The 18707-nt window shown below is 41.3% G+C and overlaps 1 protein-coding gene across 5 annotated transcripts in view; it reads left to right on the forward strand.

Annotated features, from left to right (window-relative positions):
* Positions 1 to 18707, forward strand: part of SPATA5 (spermatogenesis associated 5) — a 328502-nt gene that overhangs the window by 88087 nt on the left and 221708 nt on the right. For all 5 annotated transcript variants that reach the window (XM_025204774.1, XM_025204765.1, XM_025204785.1 and 2 more), the window contains 2 exons: positions 4043 to 4096; positions 4450 to 4529. In XM_025204774.1, coding sequence (XP_025060559.1) covers positions 4043 to 4096; positions 4450 to 4529 — 134 coding nt within the window. The remainder of the gene's footprint in view (positions 1 to 4042; positions 4097 to 4449; positions 4530 to 18707) is intronic.

Consider the following 18707-nt stretch of genomic DNA (forward strand, 5'->3'; position numbering starts at 1 on the left):
AAAACAGTGATGTGATTGGCCCTATTGACTTGAGTGAAACTTTTGATTTGAATGAATGTGTGAAAGCTTGACATTACATTTACAGGCTCTCGTCCCATCTCTGCCCTCTAAAACTTCTTCTAAAAAAAAACCCGGTTATTCAGATGACATCTGCTCAACTTTCTCATTTTATCATTTTGATTTAACAAAAAGCCAAAGCAGAAGGAAAACTGTTACTCAAGGATTTTTAGACCTGTGCTATCAGATTCCTCATCTGCAGTGGACATGATGAATGTCTGGGAGCTGGAGCAGCTGGGTGCTGTCTCTTTTGAGCTACAGGTCTGTTCTGCTACATGCTCCTCAAGTTTGGTGTTTACAATAAGTAGGGAAAAGGCCTTTTTGTTCTTGGGATTCTCCCCTCCCTCCTTGTCTCCAGGATAGACACATTGTGAGCTCTTTATCAATTATGTGACTGGAAAATTATGTTTTTATGCAGGTATTTTGCAGTATCAAATTTCCTACCCTTTGAAATCCTGCAGAGCTTACTGATGATATGTTAATTTGTGTTTAAAGCAGCCATCATTTAATGAAGGGAGTAGAAGGAGAGGGGAGCAAGTAATCATCATTGTATGATTCCCATTTCCTACTTCCATGATCCATGCTGCCCTTCTTGTTCACTTGTGCTCTTTTGCTTGCTGTCGCACACACTCGCAGTCTGTATATGACACATTAGGTCTGACTTCTGCATTTGCTTCCCTGCCTCTTTTGTGTCACAAAACAGGTGTGTCTAGCTATTGCAGCACCCTTGGCAGAGCTGGATGAGGGCTGGGGCAGGATTGTGCTGAGCACAGGAGAATGGAGGTTGTGGGGGCAGCTCACCGAGACATCAGAGACTCCCACCATGGGGAGCAGGGGCAGAATCTCTTCATCAGCCTCACTCCTTCCCTGCCAAGCACAGCCCCCAAACACAACAATTCCAGCACCCTTGTGTCTGTTCTGATCCACCCCTAGTTACACTACTGATCATCAACTATTTTCAGAAATTACACTACCATAAACTGCACCTTTTAGATCTACCAGTGTTACTTCATTTTGTTAGGGAGTCTGTTCCTGTCTTTGTGCACAGGCATTAAGTCCCTTCGCTCTTTCAACTTTAGTGCCAACTTCAGTCTATGGCTAGTGCAGTAAATGTTGCCACAAACTGGAAAAGCATGGAAGGGAAGACTAGACAAGCAATTTGTCATATTTGTAGTAGAAAATTCTTATATTAATGGACACAAGGATCTTTTATTATTATACATACTAATTCCTGATGGTTCTGTTCAGAGAGAATTTATCATCTGTTCTCTCAGTATAAAGACATAAAACGCATCTTTCTGCAAGATAATATTAGAGAACAATCATTTTAAAGCAAAGCTACTTCATACTGCCCTTCTACTCTGCTTCAAGCATAGCCTGAAGGCACTCATAGCATTTAGGCACAAAAGGTAATTAACTTTTCAAGCCTGTTACGTCCATAGATGCTTTGTTGAGAAGGATGCCATGTGTGATTGGGGAATTGTGATGTGGATATGTGTTCACTAGAAAATGGACTGAAGCCACTGACTTGGTTCACGTATGACAGCAACTTGTCATTAGAAGGTATTGATTGTAGCTTGTTGAAGTAAATCGGCTTGACATCAGTTACTTAATGGGCCTGTCCTGGAACAGTAATAAGAAGCATCATTTTTAACTATCAAGTTCTTACAACATCTGGCAAAACCTAGGAAGCAGCAATTGTTCCTCATTGATTTATTTTCATAATGGTAAGTATTTGTTAAAGACCTGAACACTGACTTTGTGGTCTTAGCTCAGTTCTTAGTGGACAGGACTTTCAGTTTGAAAAAGCTCTATTGTAGTTGTCAGTAAAAGTCTTACTTGGCAGCCTCAACAGAGAGGTCATGGAAGAAAGAATTTGTATACTGAAATAGTCTCACCGGGAACAGAATTTCTAGGATGTATTTCAGGTGTGTTTAGTGGGGCATTGAATGGCAACTTCTTTTCTGTTCTCTGACTTGGCAAGCCATCTTTGATTCAGCAAAGCACTTAGGTACAAGGTTAACTTTAAATGCATACTTAATGATGAATAGGGGCCAATTTGTGCATGTGTGCAAATGCTGTTCTGCTGAATTGAGTCTCTTACGTGGTTATCCATCTAGCAGCTTCCAAAAAACTAAACTTTAATTGTTTTTAAAATCACTTATTTCTCATAAAAATAGTATATAGGAGTCATTGTATTTATGTAAAATGCCTAGCTTCTTAATGGGAATGAGCATCTGTATATCTTACCCTGCAAATGCTCTAGCATGTGTACCCAAAATAATGTGACAAGTGGAAGGAGATTTAGTATGCAGAGAAGGTGAATCTGCAAACAAATGTGTAAAACTTTAGTAAGTGGTGGTTTGTCATGTACACACACAGGATGCATCTATATGTGTACTTTACTGCTGAGTTGACTAATTAGCCCCACAGTAAAGTGTCACTGTCTACACATGTCATTATTAGAGGCACAGTAAATTAATTAACTTTGCTGTAAGATAGTACAGTTGGTGACAGGACTGTCTTACAGCAGAGTAATTAAGTGCGATAAAACGCACATGTATGTGCGGGCCGGGAGCTACCCGGGCCCTTTTCCGTGCTGCACGCGGGCTGTGGCCAGCAGCCCGGGCACGCTGGATCGGAGAGGGAGGGCGATGAGCTGGAATTAGGCACAGACGCTTAACGGTAGATTTAAAGATTGTTTTACTTACACCAGAGATGGTAGTGGTGTAGGCTGGAAAACTTGCTTGAGTTGCGGTTACAGACACAGACAACACGGACGGTCACGTGGAGTTTGCTAAGCTCCACGGAACAGAGCTCCGGATGCTCTGGGTGAGCGCGACACCAAAATCGGACTCGTAGATACGTCTTATAAATTCTTTCCGCTCGAAGACGGGAAGAGGTGGGCGATGGATCAGGTCGCCAAGCTCCTCTGAATCTCACACAGGGTCTCTATTACCCTGTCGTGTATCCAGAGTCCCCACGAGATGGATGTGGAGTCCTCTTCGGCTTGGGCGGAAACTGCTCAAGCCTCTTATACGGCTAACAGGCCAATTGTTAGCCCCAAACGGTGAGCGGCCAGGGGGAAATAATTTAAAGCTAGCCAATAGCGGGGAACTAATTTGCATACGGGTGGCGGGAACTCTTTTGCACCATGCATTTCTCTTGCAACTTGAGCAATGCACCCTGCAAAAGAAGCTGCAAAGAGGCGGGAAACTCGTCCCTGCACCGGGGTTCTCCTCTGCAATAGGAAACTCTCCCGTGCAATGAAGTTGTAACCTGGCAGGGATAATTCTGGTGCTGAAGCACACACAAAATCCTGCCTTTGGGTCATGACAATGTAGATGGTGACGAGGGTGATAGGGGCTGTCTGTTGCACAACCTGGTGGCTGCCTACAAACTCATCAGGGGAGATCAATAGCAAATAGGTAGAGCCCTTTTCTCCCCAGCACCACCTGGGGTGACAAGGAACAACGGTAATAAGCTGATGGAGAGTAGGTTTAGGTTAGAGATCAGAAGGCAATATTTTACAGTTAGGGTGGCCAAAATCTGGAACCAACTTCCCAGGGAAGTGGTCCTCGCTCCTACCTTGGGCAAATTCAAGAGGAGGTAGGATGATCAGCTGTCTGGGGTCTTGTGAACCCAGCATTCATTCCTGCCTGTGGCAGGGGGTCAGGCTAGATGATCTGTTCAGGTCCCTCCTGACCCTAGCTACTATGCAACTATGAAACTTGAAACTTTGCACTTTAGCACTCTTGTGCCCTAGCTAGCCCCTCCACTGCCTGACACCACCACCCAGAGCCCAGGGCTGACGCTCCAAGCCTGCTGCCAGCCAGAGGCTGCTGTGTGTGGCTCAAACTGCTGCTGTCATGGGTGCATGTGTAGACACTGGAGTTTGTGTTGCCTTAATTTCACATTAGATGCACTCACAGCGTTGCATAACAGATTGAACTTTTTAAAAGCCCTTTTTTTTATCGTTGTGCAGGGACCTGAACTGATGAATAAATATGTTGGTGAATCTGAGCGAGCAGTGAGAGAGGTAAGACGCATGTTGAGAGTGGAGGTGTATTGTGTCTTAGCAGCAATTTCACTAATACTATGTCTGGTAAAGCCTAAGCATTTAACAGAAAATCTTACTTCAGTCATAGATTTTCACAAGAAAGAGAGGGGTTGTTTTTGTTTAGTTTTGGGGTTTTTTGCTCTTTTTATTTAAAATTAGGATTTTTCTTTTTAATGTGACTTATGATGGCAGTTGCTTCTGATTTTATACATGTAATTTTGAGCTCCAGATTAAGTCTAATTTTAAAAGATATATATTGGGTTGTTTGAATACCAAACACTATTCTAGCAATTATGCCTCTCTTCCCCTTACTTGTGTTGTTGTTTTTCTAGATCTTCAGGAAAGCCAGAGCTGTGGCTCCCTCTATTCTTTTCTTTGATGAAATAGATGCCTTGGCAGTTGAAAGAGGGAGGTAAGGATAATTGTTACAAAAATGTTGAATGTTCATTCTGTTCTGATAAATAACTGCTTATGTTTTTCGGCGATTCCAAGTTTTTTGTCTTTATCTAGAAATCTATATTAAGTGTATTCTTTTTACAAGGGGAAGGATGGTATTAATGACCTCAGTCTAGCATGTCCCACTTGGCATCTGAGGGTAAGGTGGCAGCTTCTTCCTTTCTCACATCATTAATCTAAGCCAGCAGATGAGGTCCATGACCTTTAATCCTCTGCAATGACAAACTTGGACTAAATGCTATTTATTAACTATTCTTTTCCACTGCTTATGTCTGACTTTATGGTGAGTTCCTGTTGTTGAAGTCTGTTTTTCTCAGAATTTGCACTGCACCATTTGAAGGCCTTGATCATGCAAAGCACTTGAGCATGTGCCTAAATTTAAGCCTTGGAGTAATTCTACTAGAGTGACATTGCAGTCAGTGGGACTATCCAAAATATGTATTGAAGCACTCTGCTGAATTGAGACCTAATTACTTATTTGGAAGCATTTATGTCCTTAATGCCTAAGATGAAAAGATATAAGGCTGTAGAGGTGGATAGTATAACTAGGTTTGAAAAGAGCCTAGACAAAGAATTAGACTGGTGATTCTCAACCAAGGTGTCATAGCACTCTGGGATGCTTTGAGATCCTTTCAGGGGTGTTGCAGGGTGCCACACAGTGTTAGCATTGTTAGGTTTACAAACCTGATTCACAAAATAAACCCAGATAGAAATCCATGGCTCTGGCCTTAGTTCTTTGTAACAGAAAAACTGATCTATTAATTTTTTCTGTAGCCAAAAAAACTGCGAAAATTTAAGAGCTAGCATTTCCTAAGGGGTGTTTATCCAGGGGTGCCTTGAGTCTAGGAAGATTGAAAATCACTGGATTAGATCCACGGAGCATAGGTCCATTGATAGCTGTTAAATTGAAGGGTTGGGGATGTATCCTCTGACATCTCTGAACCAATGATGGTTGAGGCTAGGGAGGGTGTAACAGGGTGGATTACATTAGATATGCCATGAATATATGCTCTTTCTCTCAAGCTTCTACTGCTGTCAGTGTTGGAGACAGGATATGAGCTAGATAGCCCACCGGTCTGACCCTACATATAACAATCATTTCATAACATCTTGCTTTGCCCTAATTACACAAAAGCAAAAAGGCTCTAGAAGCCTAATGCTGTGCTATACAAGGATAGCAGTTTTTACTTCTTGTTGTAATTCAGGGGTATCAGACATACCTAGGACCCTGAGTCAGATCTGGACTGCAGGGCTCCTCTCAGGTCAGATCCAGGATGAGGCATGGGGGTACCCACTATGGAGATGGATCTATAGTTGGCATAGGGTCAGGTGGCCATGAGTCCAGGGATGGGATTCTGGCAGCAGTGGAGGTCTGGGGTTGAAAAAAGGGTTTGTGGGAAAACTACAGTAGCAGCAAGGCGGCAAGCTCTCTGCTTACAAGTATAGGCAATAAATTATTTTCCACTGAGACAGCAAAAGTTGACAGAAATACAAGATTTCCACTCAGAAAATAATTTTTTTAAGTACAAAATATGCACACATGGTTGAACAGTACTGAACTATAGCTATAGAACCACCAACCTGCTTATCACAATAGACTTTACAAAAATTTGTCTTGGAATTGAGCCAAAATAAAAAATCTATCCATGGTGGAATTGTTAACATGTTTAACATGTTAACATACTGCTTCATCTAGATGAAACTTTTTTGAAGAAGAAAGCACAGTGGGTTTTCAACTAGCCTTTTAGTTCTATGCCTTCAGGCACTGGGGCTTTCTATATTCTTTTTAGGGGATAAATAACCCGACTTCACCTTACCTGGAGGGGGGAAAAATAGCCCTGGCACAGCTTGCTCAAGAATGTAGTATGACCTGCTGGAGACATCTGTTTTTGGAGCTTTAAAAAAGAACAGGGTGGGACACACAAATATTTCATTGTCAAATCTGAACCAGATGGGAGGTGAAATATGTAGCAGAGTTCTCATAAAATTCATCTGAAATTAAACGGTGGAGGAAACCAGACAAGGCACTTATTAGAAATGACCTGTTTTTACAGGCTGATTTTGCACAGTAGGAATTTCCAAATGCATTAGAGATGCTAACGATTTGCAGCCTCTGGAGATCCATTTCCTGTACTATTACTAGCCATACCAAACTTTTCAAGGAAACACCTGTTTATATTGTCTCCCTGTTCCCTTGGTAGATTGAAGAGGTTTTCTCTGTCTTGGCAAGACAAAACACTCTGGTACGAATTTTGTAGGACTTTTTCTTCCTCTTTAGTTCTGATTGCAATTTATTACATTTTCATCTGTATATCATGAGCTATATTTCAAGGTTTTGCAGTCAGGCAACCTATTCTGATGCTTGGATGACATATCTGCATCAGCAGTGTATTTTCATACACATAGTACACAAACGGCGTTGTAAACTGTTAAGCTGTGTAGTTCTATGCCTAATTTAAAATAAGTATATACAAACAGATTAGTATTTAGTATTTGTATTGTACTTTTAATCCTCAAAACAGTTTGTAAACATAATTAACTTATACTTATAATATAATTATAATGCTTATAATACTTACAATTAACTAATACTTATATGGAGTGGAGGGGGTGCAATTGAAGTAGAGACTGACTTGACTGATGCAAGAAAAGCTGGGATTTAGTTTTAGAAATTCTTAGGTTCTAGTTTTTCATGGAGGCCACTAAACAGTCTGTTTAGTATAAGTGGAGACATTAAATTAATATCCATAGTACTGCATTGTCACTGTCTCACTAATTTGCACATTGTTAATCCTTGTTTGAATACATAACCCAACACTCCTCCCTATGGTAATTCTGATTCATGGTGTAATATTACAACAAAACGGTTTAGATATATCCACTTAGTAAAGTTGGATTAACTTAAAAAATATACTTAAGAGCAAGCGTACTTTTATAGTATACAGTAATAAATGAAAAACACATGAAAAAATATACTAAACTATTAAGTGGCCTTTAAAAGATTGTTTTGAATAATCAGATAAATATTTCATTTAGATACATTAATAATTCAGTTGAATTCTATAGCTAATGTAAGGAATCAGAAGGGAATGATGAAAGCACCAGGGGAACCTGAACTAATGCTTGTTAAAGTGGCATGTTTTCAAGGGCCACCAAGGTATAGTTGGCAAATAAATTCAGGAGTTTTGTTGGTTATTATGCTGTATTTGTATGTCTCTGTTATTAAGTCATTAGTTAGAAAAAATGAAGTAATTCACAATTCAGACTTGGCAAAGGGACCATAAGCAACAGGAAGCGATAGATGGCATAGTACCAAATTGTAGCGTATTACAGGGTCTAGAAGAAATCAACTGCACATTTTTTTCAATTTACTGGTGGTAATAAATTTGGAGGAGTTGTGAACATCAGGGAAGAAATGGGAATAACATGCAAAGATTAGAAATGTGTTTGAATATGTCATAATGTGATATAATTTGAAAATAAATTAATCCTAAACATCTGGGGGAAAAATAATGTAAGGAGAAATCAGTAGGAAGGAGAAATTTGGAAATCAGTGAGGCAAAAAAGACTTAAGGATGGCTAAAAAAGATATTGCATATGTGTTTAGCAGGGCAATAGGGGAAGATAAATGTAAACTGTGCTGTGTTCAGAAAAGCATGTGAGGTCATTGATCAAGAAATGTTTCATATCTGCTGGGCTACATGCTTACCCCTCCCTGGAATATTCTTTATCCAAACCATATTGATAAATTAAAGAACTTCTTTGTCAGATGGATTGAGTCCTAAGGAAAGAATTTGTTTTTAAGATGTATTCATAAGTAAATGTAAAGGAGAGGAAATCAGTCTACAAATATGTAAAGCCTGTAAATAATGATAGGGAGGAAGTACTGAGGAGTTATGAACAGTTATCATCAGCAGAAGGAATTAAAATAGGAAAAGAAAGGGAAAATTTCTGTTCACACCAAGGAAAACTGTTTTTGATAGGAAGATCTACTGTGCTTTGAACTAGCATATGGTAGAAGCAGTGTCAGGTTATTGCTTTGCCCATTTTGAACAAAATTGGACAGACTACAAGTTAATGTACAACAAGGGGCAGTCCTGCATTGGCGGAGTAGCAAACCAGCTGATGTAGTAGATATTTTCTGTCATTCTGTGGTTCTGACTAACGTTAGGTTCCGTTACCTTATAGATTTTGTTTGGTTTTTTTCCCCCTCTTGGTTTCTGAAAGTTGATTTTATGACTGTTTGCAGAAGATTGTATTAAGGCCAGGCCTACATGACAGTTCCAGATACAGCAGTGTGCAAGAAGGAATGTTTGCTTCTAAGTAATCCCTTCCCCTTTCAAAACTTAAGTCTCTAACAAATTGTGCAGCTGCAAAGAATTATGGGTATTTGTTATTCCTTGGTATCCTACCATTTAAACCCTAATTCTTCTGGCCATTACAGGTTGCCAAAAGGGAAATGGCTTGGTAATTAGACTTGAAAATGATGAATGAACATGGCTCTATGTAAATGCAGTACAGACAGTCTGTTTGCTGAACTTAAGAAATCTACGTGCTTTGGAAATGTGACATTGTTTATATATGTAGAATTTTTGGGATTTTTGGGCAACAGACATATTGGTTCCTTTTCTTGTTTTTCAGGAGCAGAGAAATGTTTTTCTCCTTAATTGCAAAACCTTGTAATGTAAGACATGAAACATTGTGGTCTGGAATGAAAGAGAGTTCCTTTTTTCTAAAGAGAAAGAAATCAACACCTTGCTATTCTACTTATGTAAGCTAAGACAATTCTTAAATTGATAGTTTTTCTTTTTTGAGGAGCTAGGGCAGGGGTTGTTTCAAGGTAAGCCCTGCACTTCCAAAGTGGCTGGCCATTCAAGGATTTATGTTATGAGGACATTTTGGAGGCATATATTCTTCTGTTGTCTACGGTTTTGAGTGATTACTTTAAATCAGGGATCAACAACTTATGACCCATTGGCCACATTTGGCCCCCAGTGTCCATGCCTCTAGTACCCTCCACAGCTCTCCCCTCTGTTTTGGAGCTTGCTGCTCTACTGCATGTGTGCTTCCCTCAGGCTAAATTCAGACATTTGGGGATGCTAAAACAGGTTCAAAATGGCCACCCACGCTAAACTTAGCTTGTCCCAGTGCTGACTTTATACTTGAAGACCCAATGACCAGCAACGAGTTTAAACCTGTAACTGTACAGAAGGGCCATGCACACAAACTGGTTTAAAAATCACAGAACCTGGTTTAAGATAAAATTGTATCAAACTTACTTGATTTAGGTCAAACCAGCGCATGGAACTTTTGTATACTTTCCCTGTGCAGCCAGGAAAATCCAACCACTGGCTTCAGACCTGGGCTGCTCTTTTTCACTCTTTTCACACCCCACCCTCTGGGCTATTTTTTGCCTCCCCCAACCAGCCAGCCCTTTCAACCCTTATCCTACGACAAGATGCTCGGAGTGCCATTGCTTTTATTAGCATTTGCTGCTACTGGAGCTGAGTAAGTAAATCTTGTTGGGTGGAGGGAAGGGTGGGGGGGTCACGCCAACCCTGCCCATGCCACCCGTGGGTCTTGCCTGCCCCCCACCCCTCAGGAGTCGCATCTCCCCCCCCCCTCATCCCTTGGTGGACCTCTAAGTCCCCCACCAGCTCCCCCATCCTGACTTACCTGATATTGGGCAGCCATTTTGAATTGATTTAACCTCACCCTAAAGCCCCTGAATGTCTGTACTTACTCTCAGTGCACAGAGGTTGGGAATCTGTAGCTGGCTGCTGTGGGGCAAAGGAGACTTCTGCCAGCAAAAGGCTTCTGAGCTCTGGTCTGAATATTTAAATAGTAAGAGAAGATAATTCTATGAATTTATAAAATACAGGTGTAAATCTATGGATTCCAGTGGGAGTGTGTATTGCTCAGCATGCCTGAAAACTAGGCACTTTATATTTTAGGTCCCAAAAACATGGGGTTAGAAATCTAATTGAAGGTATGCAAGTTCCAAAGTTTATGTATATGAAAAATCAAATCTTCTCTTGCATAGTCTGGCACTTCTGCTTGTAACAAGGGGTGTGGTAGATCTTCTGTCTCTCCATCAGGATTGTATGATTTACTGGAATATATACTATAGTGCACACACATTTTAAGAACTGGTTACACTAGGGATACCAGACTTACCACCCATGAAACTATATGGTGTGGTGTTTGAGGCTGGTAGAAGAGGCAAGGAATATGGGGATGGAGCTTCTTACCCAAATATAGGGCAGGGGGACTGGTTGTGCATTTGTATCGGCAGTGGGAGGAAAGCAGTGGTTGCATTAATCCCTTCTTCCACTGCTCCTACTGCCACCACATCTGGATCCATCTCAGAAAGAGGACTGTGGTCTAAATCTGGTCTGGGGCAGAGTATGTTTGACATCACCAGTTAGACAAACGGGTCAGGAATGATACAGGAATGCTGCCTTGGGCATAGGTGGCCTCTCAAGGTCTCCCTTTCAGCACCTGCTGTTAATTGGTTTCACTTATTCACAGAAGACACTTTGTCTTGCTTTTTTAGGACAAAGTAGCCTAAAATCGGCAGGAGAATCCGCCTGCCTAAGGTAAATCACTAGTATAGAGTTGGTGGAGGTGCTGTCACCATGCCCGCTACAGGAAAGAGCGGAAGGAAATATTTCAGTGACTGTAAGATAACCCCTTGTGGGCTGCATGTGCTCATGGGCTGTGAGTGGGGCAGCTCTAATTTTGCCAATAAATAATTCAGTTGACTCCAGAATCAGTTTGTGTATCCATTTAAGCATGTTCTTTAGTATCTTCAGAATTGGAGTCTTTGTCAGTTAGAATGGCATATGGAAGAATAAAGAAACGGATAGTATTTAAAGTCCATTAAATAGCTGAAGCTTAGTTTACAATCCAACTAGAAGTACACCACTATTGTATTTAAATATTGATATATGCAATACTCTAAAAGTAGAATCCAGACTGGTTATTCACATTTCACATTCTGGTCTGTAGTACTTCCAGATTAAACATTAGTTGCTTCCAGAATAGACATGATTGATTATAGTTTTCAACTTGATTAACTTTCTGGAATGCACGGAAGGAGAAGTGCTGAGGAAAACAGAATGAAAGGAAATGGAAAATATACTGTGCTTCAGGTTTCTTTTTCTTTTCTTTATGGGTTTTTTTTTAACACAGCTACTATGCAAACAGGGTAGTAGAATTTTAATTTTTAGCATCGTCCTGTAGTGCCTAGACATTGCAGGACAAATTGGAAAACAAGGTTTCTTATCTCTCTTCCATAAATATGTCTTCTCTCATGAGTAAATTAATAGATAGAAAAGACCTGGTTTTTAATACCTCTTGGTAAAGCCACATAGAGCGTGCGGGGTGGGGCGGAGAGGGGGCTATAATTAGAGTGGATCCAGGAGCCGCTCTAATTAAAGCACCCTGAGCGTCACGTGTACCAGCATTCCCATGCTGAATGATGGTGGTGGAGGTACTTTAACTTGTCGAACAAGCATTAGTCAAAGCACTTGTGCAGGCATTTTTTGGCACGGGGATGCTGATGCACATGATGCTGGAGTCTGCTGGAGCGTGATAATTATCACGCTTCAGTAGACTTGATTAATTGAGTCTGCTCCAATGCACTATAATTACAGTGTGTTGGAGCAGCCTTGCTGCACATCTATAGGTGCCCTTAAGTATTTATGAACTGGGAGAGTGTGCTTGGGGTGGATCCCTGGAAGACAGGCCTGCAGGTATCATCCTGAGAGAGGTTTTGAAAACTAAAGCCTGCTACTTGGTTCATGCCTGTGAAATATTCTAGTTTTTAATATGGAAGTTGTCAGAATTTGCTTTGTGTAGGAAGGAAGCTCAAATGTAGTTCCTTAAAACATCTTCATCTATTAATATGATGGATACAATAAAATATTTACATTTGAGAAGGGCAAGCATTTTTGATGAACAGTATGTTTGCAAAAAAACAAAAACAGGAAGTCTTGCACATGTTGAAAATGTTGATATATTTAATTCTTACAATTTCAAAATGAAACATTTACTTTTCTTTTGAAAACGGCATTTTTCTTGTAAAAAGTCTCCTAAATGACGAGGAAAAAGGTGTAAGTAACTTGAAAGTGAAACAACGTGTTTTGTTTCTGTGAAATGAACATTTTATATTGACTTAAAACGATTTTTTATGTTATTGTTCTGGTTTAACTTGAACTAGCGTTTTGGGTTTTTTTTAATTGTTCAGTACAGCCATATAAGCAAAAATCCATTATCTGCCCAGCTGATTTACACACAGACATAATTAATTTTGTTTTAAAAAAACTTTTAGAAAGTTTCATAGTTGATCCCATTGAATTTTGTTCTATCCAGTTTTACTTCTGTTAGTGCCACCATTTCTTTTTGTTAGTTTACCTTTTAGCTATTTATCAGTTTGCTTTGTCTTACCTCCTGCACTGATTTTTCTCTCTTCTTTTCTTTTATCTTGGATTTTCTTCCTTACTTTTTTTGCCTAGTCTTTTTTTCCTCTTCCATAGCCCCACTCCATCTTTTCTTCCCTATTTTTTCTAACTGTTTCATATTCAAGCTTGTTCATTCAACCCTTCCTTGGTCTGTTTGTGTGCTAAGCCCTTTGAGATAACTCTGTCATGTATTTAGCACCACCTTATAATTTTGTTTCTTTTTGTGAAATCCCTTCCTTTCTCCTCACTACCACATACCAATCCTTGTATCTCTTTCTGCTCTACTCCGAGCAAAATCCTCCCTCCAGGTGAGAGAGACAAGGAACTAAATTGTTCTCAGTCCTTTTATAGCGAATGAGTTAGTTACTACTAATCAAGACAAGGTTGGAGTGAGTGACTAATAACGATTATTCTCCCTTTTTTCCTCCCTACATCTTCAGGTACAGGAGAGAGCGTGTTGCAGTAGGTTAGCCTTGCCCTCTTTCTTAATTAGAGGAGCCAGGATGAGGGGAAGACTTTTAACCATAGAGCTGTTTACCGAAGTGAGGGCCCTTTCCTGTGTCTGCTCCAATCTGAGCCAGTGGAAAGCAGATCCCATTGTGCATCCACTGTTTTGACCCAGACCTATCAAAAATTGAGAGAGCAGTGTGAATTGAAGGACAGGATGAAAGTGATCTTCCCTTCCCTTGGTACTTGGAATTCCTACAGGTTTTTATAGGGCCACTTCCTTTTTCCTGTGCTCTCCTCTCAGGTGTCAACTGCTTTTCAAATAGACCCCAGTTCAGTTTCCTTTCCATTTCACTGACCCCTATAAGTAGCTGGGGGATGAGAGGCTTATGCAAATAGAGAAGTTGGATGTTCAACTAGAGGAAAAGTCAGATATTCATGAAGCCCTGAATTTGTATAACTTGCCCTCTCTCCTTTTAGACAGTCTGCAATCCCTTGGCAGTCATGGGAGACAAAGCAGGCATAGTGCATTACAGTCAGTCATGTCTGACTTAATTTGGATGTAGAATTGGGGCCGTCTGTGCCAGCTGTAAATTTGGTCCAGCGTTTCTTTAATAGTTGTACACACTTGTGCTATGTCTGTGCTTTGTGAAATTCCTTTCACAAAGGGAGGGGTGGGAGGAGGGGTGGAAGGAAGGGAGGTAAATCACTTATCCTTGCCACAGTTTTCCATCTCAAAAAGAGGTCATAACTAACTTGAAGAGGTAATGAATAGATTTATTTCAATTTGTGTTGAGATACTTGGATGAAAATAGTAATGTAAAGTATAACTATATTATTGTATTGCTGTTATGAATGTGGGAAACTTTATAAGAACAGTTAATTTACTCAAGTAGTAGTGATGTTCTTTGAATCCAGATCAGTTCTAACATATGAAAAAAAGGCGTAATCCTGCTTTCGTTAGATATCTGTAATGCTTATTTGCCTGAATAGTCTGGCTTAATTGAATGGATTGGGAAGTATTGCCATTATTATTGCTGCTACTAACGCTGTTGGGATAGGTAGATTTTTCCTTCTTTTTCTTTTTTTCTTTTAGTCTTAATATTGTGGAAAACCTTGAACTGCCAAAGTCATATTTCACCAGAATTTGTGAGGGAAGGAAATAAAACAGTGTGACAGTTAATTATGATCATGGCAGTTGGACTGAAAAGACTGACTTGGCAGGTGTTCCTTGCTGACAGTTTACCCTTACGACGCCCTGACAGAAATGTCAGACTCAATAAAATCCTTCAGACTGCGTGAGCAGAGTGACTCCCGTGTGGGAGTGTGCTGGCAGGGGTCTTTGGTATTTCAGGAACCTTTTACCTCAGTATTTTGTGTAGAAATTAAGAAACCTGCCAATAAAGTTTATTTGAGCTAATACTAATTTTTTAATACCGTTTTGTTACGTCAATGAGTTTTACATTTATTTCAATATTAAATTATTTCCATAGAGTTTCAGTAAAATAAATAATTTGAGATGATATCATTTCCAGGAGTGTTTATAAAACTTGAAACTTTAGATTTTTACTGTAATTTTTTTTGTGCAAATTTGTCTCTACTTTTAAGTAAACTTTGTCCAATATTAAAAGATAAATACAACAGGCCAGATCATCCCCAACCTCTATAATTCTGCATACTATGACATTTTGGTGGTAATCTCCGTGCAAATATTTTCTGACGCTGTTCTGTCGGCTAGAGGTTGTTCACTTATCCATGGTAAATCTTGTAGGGTCTGTCACAAAACCTTGCAGATATACAGGAAAACTGGTTACTTGCATGGAGAAACTACCCTTGCCCTTAGCAGCTCTTCCAAACTTTCTTTGACTTGCTTAGCTCTGCAGGTTCGGTGGATCTACATGAGGTTGTTGTTTCTTTTCCATTTTCTTTGGATGCTGACATTATTTAAACTTACATATGATATTGGAATATCTCCTTGGAATCTTCCACACACTTTGGAATTTTCTTCTTAGTGCTCCTGAACTGTGCGTTTAAAGATATGGAAGGTGAAGTGTACTTCCATACAAAATTGGGCGGGAAACTCTTCAACCTTTCACAACTTAAAGCAAAGACTAAAGTTAGAAAGGTGCTTATCAGGGAGTTTCTGTCACAAGATCCATTAGTCATCCTTAATGAGAACCAGCTAGCAGTAGTCCAAAAGTTCCGCTACCTAGGTTTTACAATGACCACCAACCTCTCACTGGATGAGTAAGTTAATGTTCGCATTGGAAAGGCTGCCACCACCTTCAGCAGACTAACTAAAAGAGCATGGAACAACTTTGCCATCAAGACCAAAATCCTAGTGTACAAGGCTTGTGTACTCATCACTCTCATGTATGGTGCAAAAACATGGACAGCTTATGCACATCAAGAAAAAAGGTTAAACAGCTTCCACGTGCACGGTTTACGCTACACACTCAACAGCAAATGGCAAGGTAAAGTTACCAATGCAGAGGTTATTCAAAAGGCATATTTACCACGTGTGACAGTCGTACTCAAACACAGCTGACTGAGTTGGCTAGGCCATCTGAGTAAATTGGAAGATGGATGCATACCCAAGGATGTGCTATACGAGGAACTATCAGAAGGAACAAGAACAACAGGACCTTCCAAGCTTCACTACAAAGTCACATGCAAGCGAGATATGAAGGCATTTGGAATCGATCCTGACCAATGGGAAACCTTGGCAAGTGATTGTAACAAGTATCATCATAGTCTTCACCAGGGCATCAAGGTCCATGCAAGAAATTGGCTCCAACAGCTTGAATAGAAAAGAGCCCGTGTGGCAGGGCATCTTTGGTGCCTGCCACTTTAAGGGCTTGAGCAGTCTGCAGATCAGCCTGCATCTGGGACCAGACCCAATCAGGAGTGTCATATGGCACCCAGGAGACTGCCTGATTGGTGTAGAGCTAGGCAATTAGGGTATAAGACAGGCCCTGAGAGCAAAGCCTGGCAGTTGTAACTGGGGAGCCAAAGGGTGAACATCTCCCAGCTGGAGTACTGCTCCAGCAGATCTGATGGCCGTCTATAAACTTAGCAGAGGGGACCAGCGTGGTACGGGAGAGTGTCTGTTCCCCTGAGCACTACCGGGAGTAACTAGGAATAACAGCCACAAGTTGACTGCGAGTAGGTTCAGGCTAGACATCAGGAAGCACTATTTCATAGTCAGGGTGACTAGGATCTGGAGTGGTGCTCACTCCTCCCTTGGGGGTCTTCAAAAGGAGGCTAGATAATCACCTAGCCAGGGTCATTTGACCCCAGCATTCTTTCCTGCTCGTGGCAGGGGTTAGGACTTGATGATCTGCTCAGGTCCCTTCCGACCCTACCAACTATGAAACTATGCTCCCAGAACACCTGGAGATCAAGGGTAGGAACTATGGGGATGGAGGAAGCTTCTGGTCCTGGGGCATCACCTGGAACTACAACCTGCTGTGGATGGTGTGGTGGGACTGCCTGTGGCAGGACAGTTTCCAGGAAATGCCACACCTGTGTCTCCCTAGTGAAAGGCAAGTATGGGGTGCCAGAAAGCCTCAGCCCCCACTGCCTTGTGGGTTACTCCATGGAGCGGAAAGGCCAGGGTAGCACATCCCGACAGAAAACCACAGGGTCAAGGCCCATAGAGTGGGTCTTGAGCCCCCAGGGCATAAGGCCCAGTGAGGAGTGGAGTAGTGGCTCAGTAGGGTGGAGCAGCGGGCCCAGGAGGGGTCCAGGGTGACTATGTGGTCTATAAGCTCACAAAGTGAGGCTAGTGTGTGGATGGGGCCAAGAATGTGGACCTGTATGAGAGAGCTGCCAAGAACCTACTTATAAAATCGTGACTGGTCAATTCTGGGGCCAGGACTAGGACTGTCAGAGGGCCAGAGCGCTCACTACGAGGGACAGCCAGAGCTAGCAGCTTGAAGTCCCGATTGGCCTAGAGGCAAGGCCAGGGCCTGTGAGGTCAAAGGTCCCTCCCAGAGGGGGCCACTGCTGAGAGGGAAAGGGATCTAGAGGGGTTTGCAGCCCAGTATGATGGCAGAGGTTAGGCTGCCTGAGTAGGGGAGGATCCAAGGTAGGGTCCTAATGTTCAGTCTGGAATATAGTGGAGTCCAGTGTGGGGCCGGAGCCATATAGTGATGCCGTCTGCGAGACATGGGACACGGTATAGAGGCAGTACAGAGCCATGTATTACAACCTTGGCATCAGGGCATTAAATGGGCAGCCCCCTGCCTTGAAACATCTTTTCAGTTATATTAGAGGTGAGGCAAGTGGGCAGACTGCCTCAGACAGGGGGGTGGGCCAACGTTGGGACTGGCCTTGGGATGGCCCCCTGTCACACCTGTAGGAAGCAAGCAGCCCCCAACCCACCCAACCATGACATATACATCTGTAACCACTGCCACAAGTCATGCAAGTCTAGGATTGGACAGTTGAGTCGCATGAGACACTGCAAACCATCTGCATCATAGGTCCTGTTGACTAAACGATGTCAAAGCTATATGAAATGGGTTATTTTAATGCTGCTGTTGATTTAAAAAGCATAATAGCCTTGTTGTTTGACTACTTTGGCAATTCAGGACACCATGTTTAAGACTATTGGTCTTAAAGAAGAAATATGGAATTGCATCATTCTTGCGCATACTTTTGCTAATGTTTAATATGTTCATTTGAGGGAGTAAATAGTTTCTTCGGCTGATTTTAAATAATTAGGTAAGAAAAGGTATTGATGAACTTCTTTCAGTTCTGGAATTTACTTTTAAGCCTGTCTTCTACTTGTGTATCTGGTAACTTAGGACCTGGATTGTGCAGCTGATTTTGTTTAGGCCAAGTCCTGCACTATAAGCACCGAAGTCAACATAGTCTCCTGCAGGCTCAGTAGTTCTCCTCCATAGGATCACTATCAGATAAGGGCTTAAATAGGTTTTCCCATCAAAATGATACATCCTGTATTCTGCCAGACTACTATAGTGTACATTAGTCCTGCAGAATAACCTTACAACTAAGTGTCTGATTGTACTTTTATTATGAACTCTAATTCACAAAATTTCATTGTCAACTGAAACTGTGTGTGTTTGTCTTGCGGAATAGCAGTACTGGTCTTGAGATATTTTCAGTCTCAGAAATGGCTTCATTTCTTAAACTAGTTATTGGGCCTTTTAGAAGCTTTGTATTTTAGAGTGTGTGATGCATAGGATCATGTTGTG

This window comes from Alligator sinensis, unplaced genomic scaffold (genome assembly GCF_000455745.1).
Source record: "Alligator sinensis unplaced genomic scaffold, ASM45574v1 scaffold150_1, whole genome shotgun sequence".
Classification (NCBI taxonomy): Eukaryota; Metazoa; Chordata; order Crocodylia; family Alligatoridae; genus Alligator; species Alligator sinensis.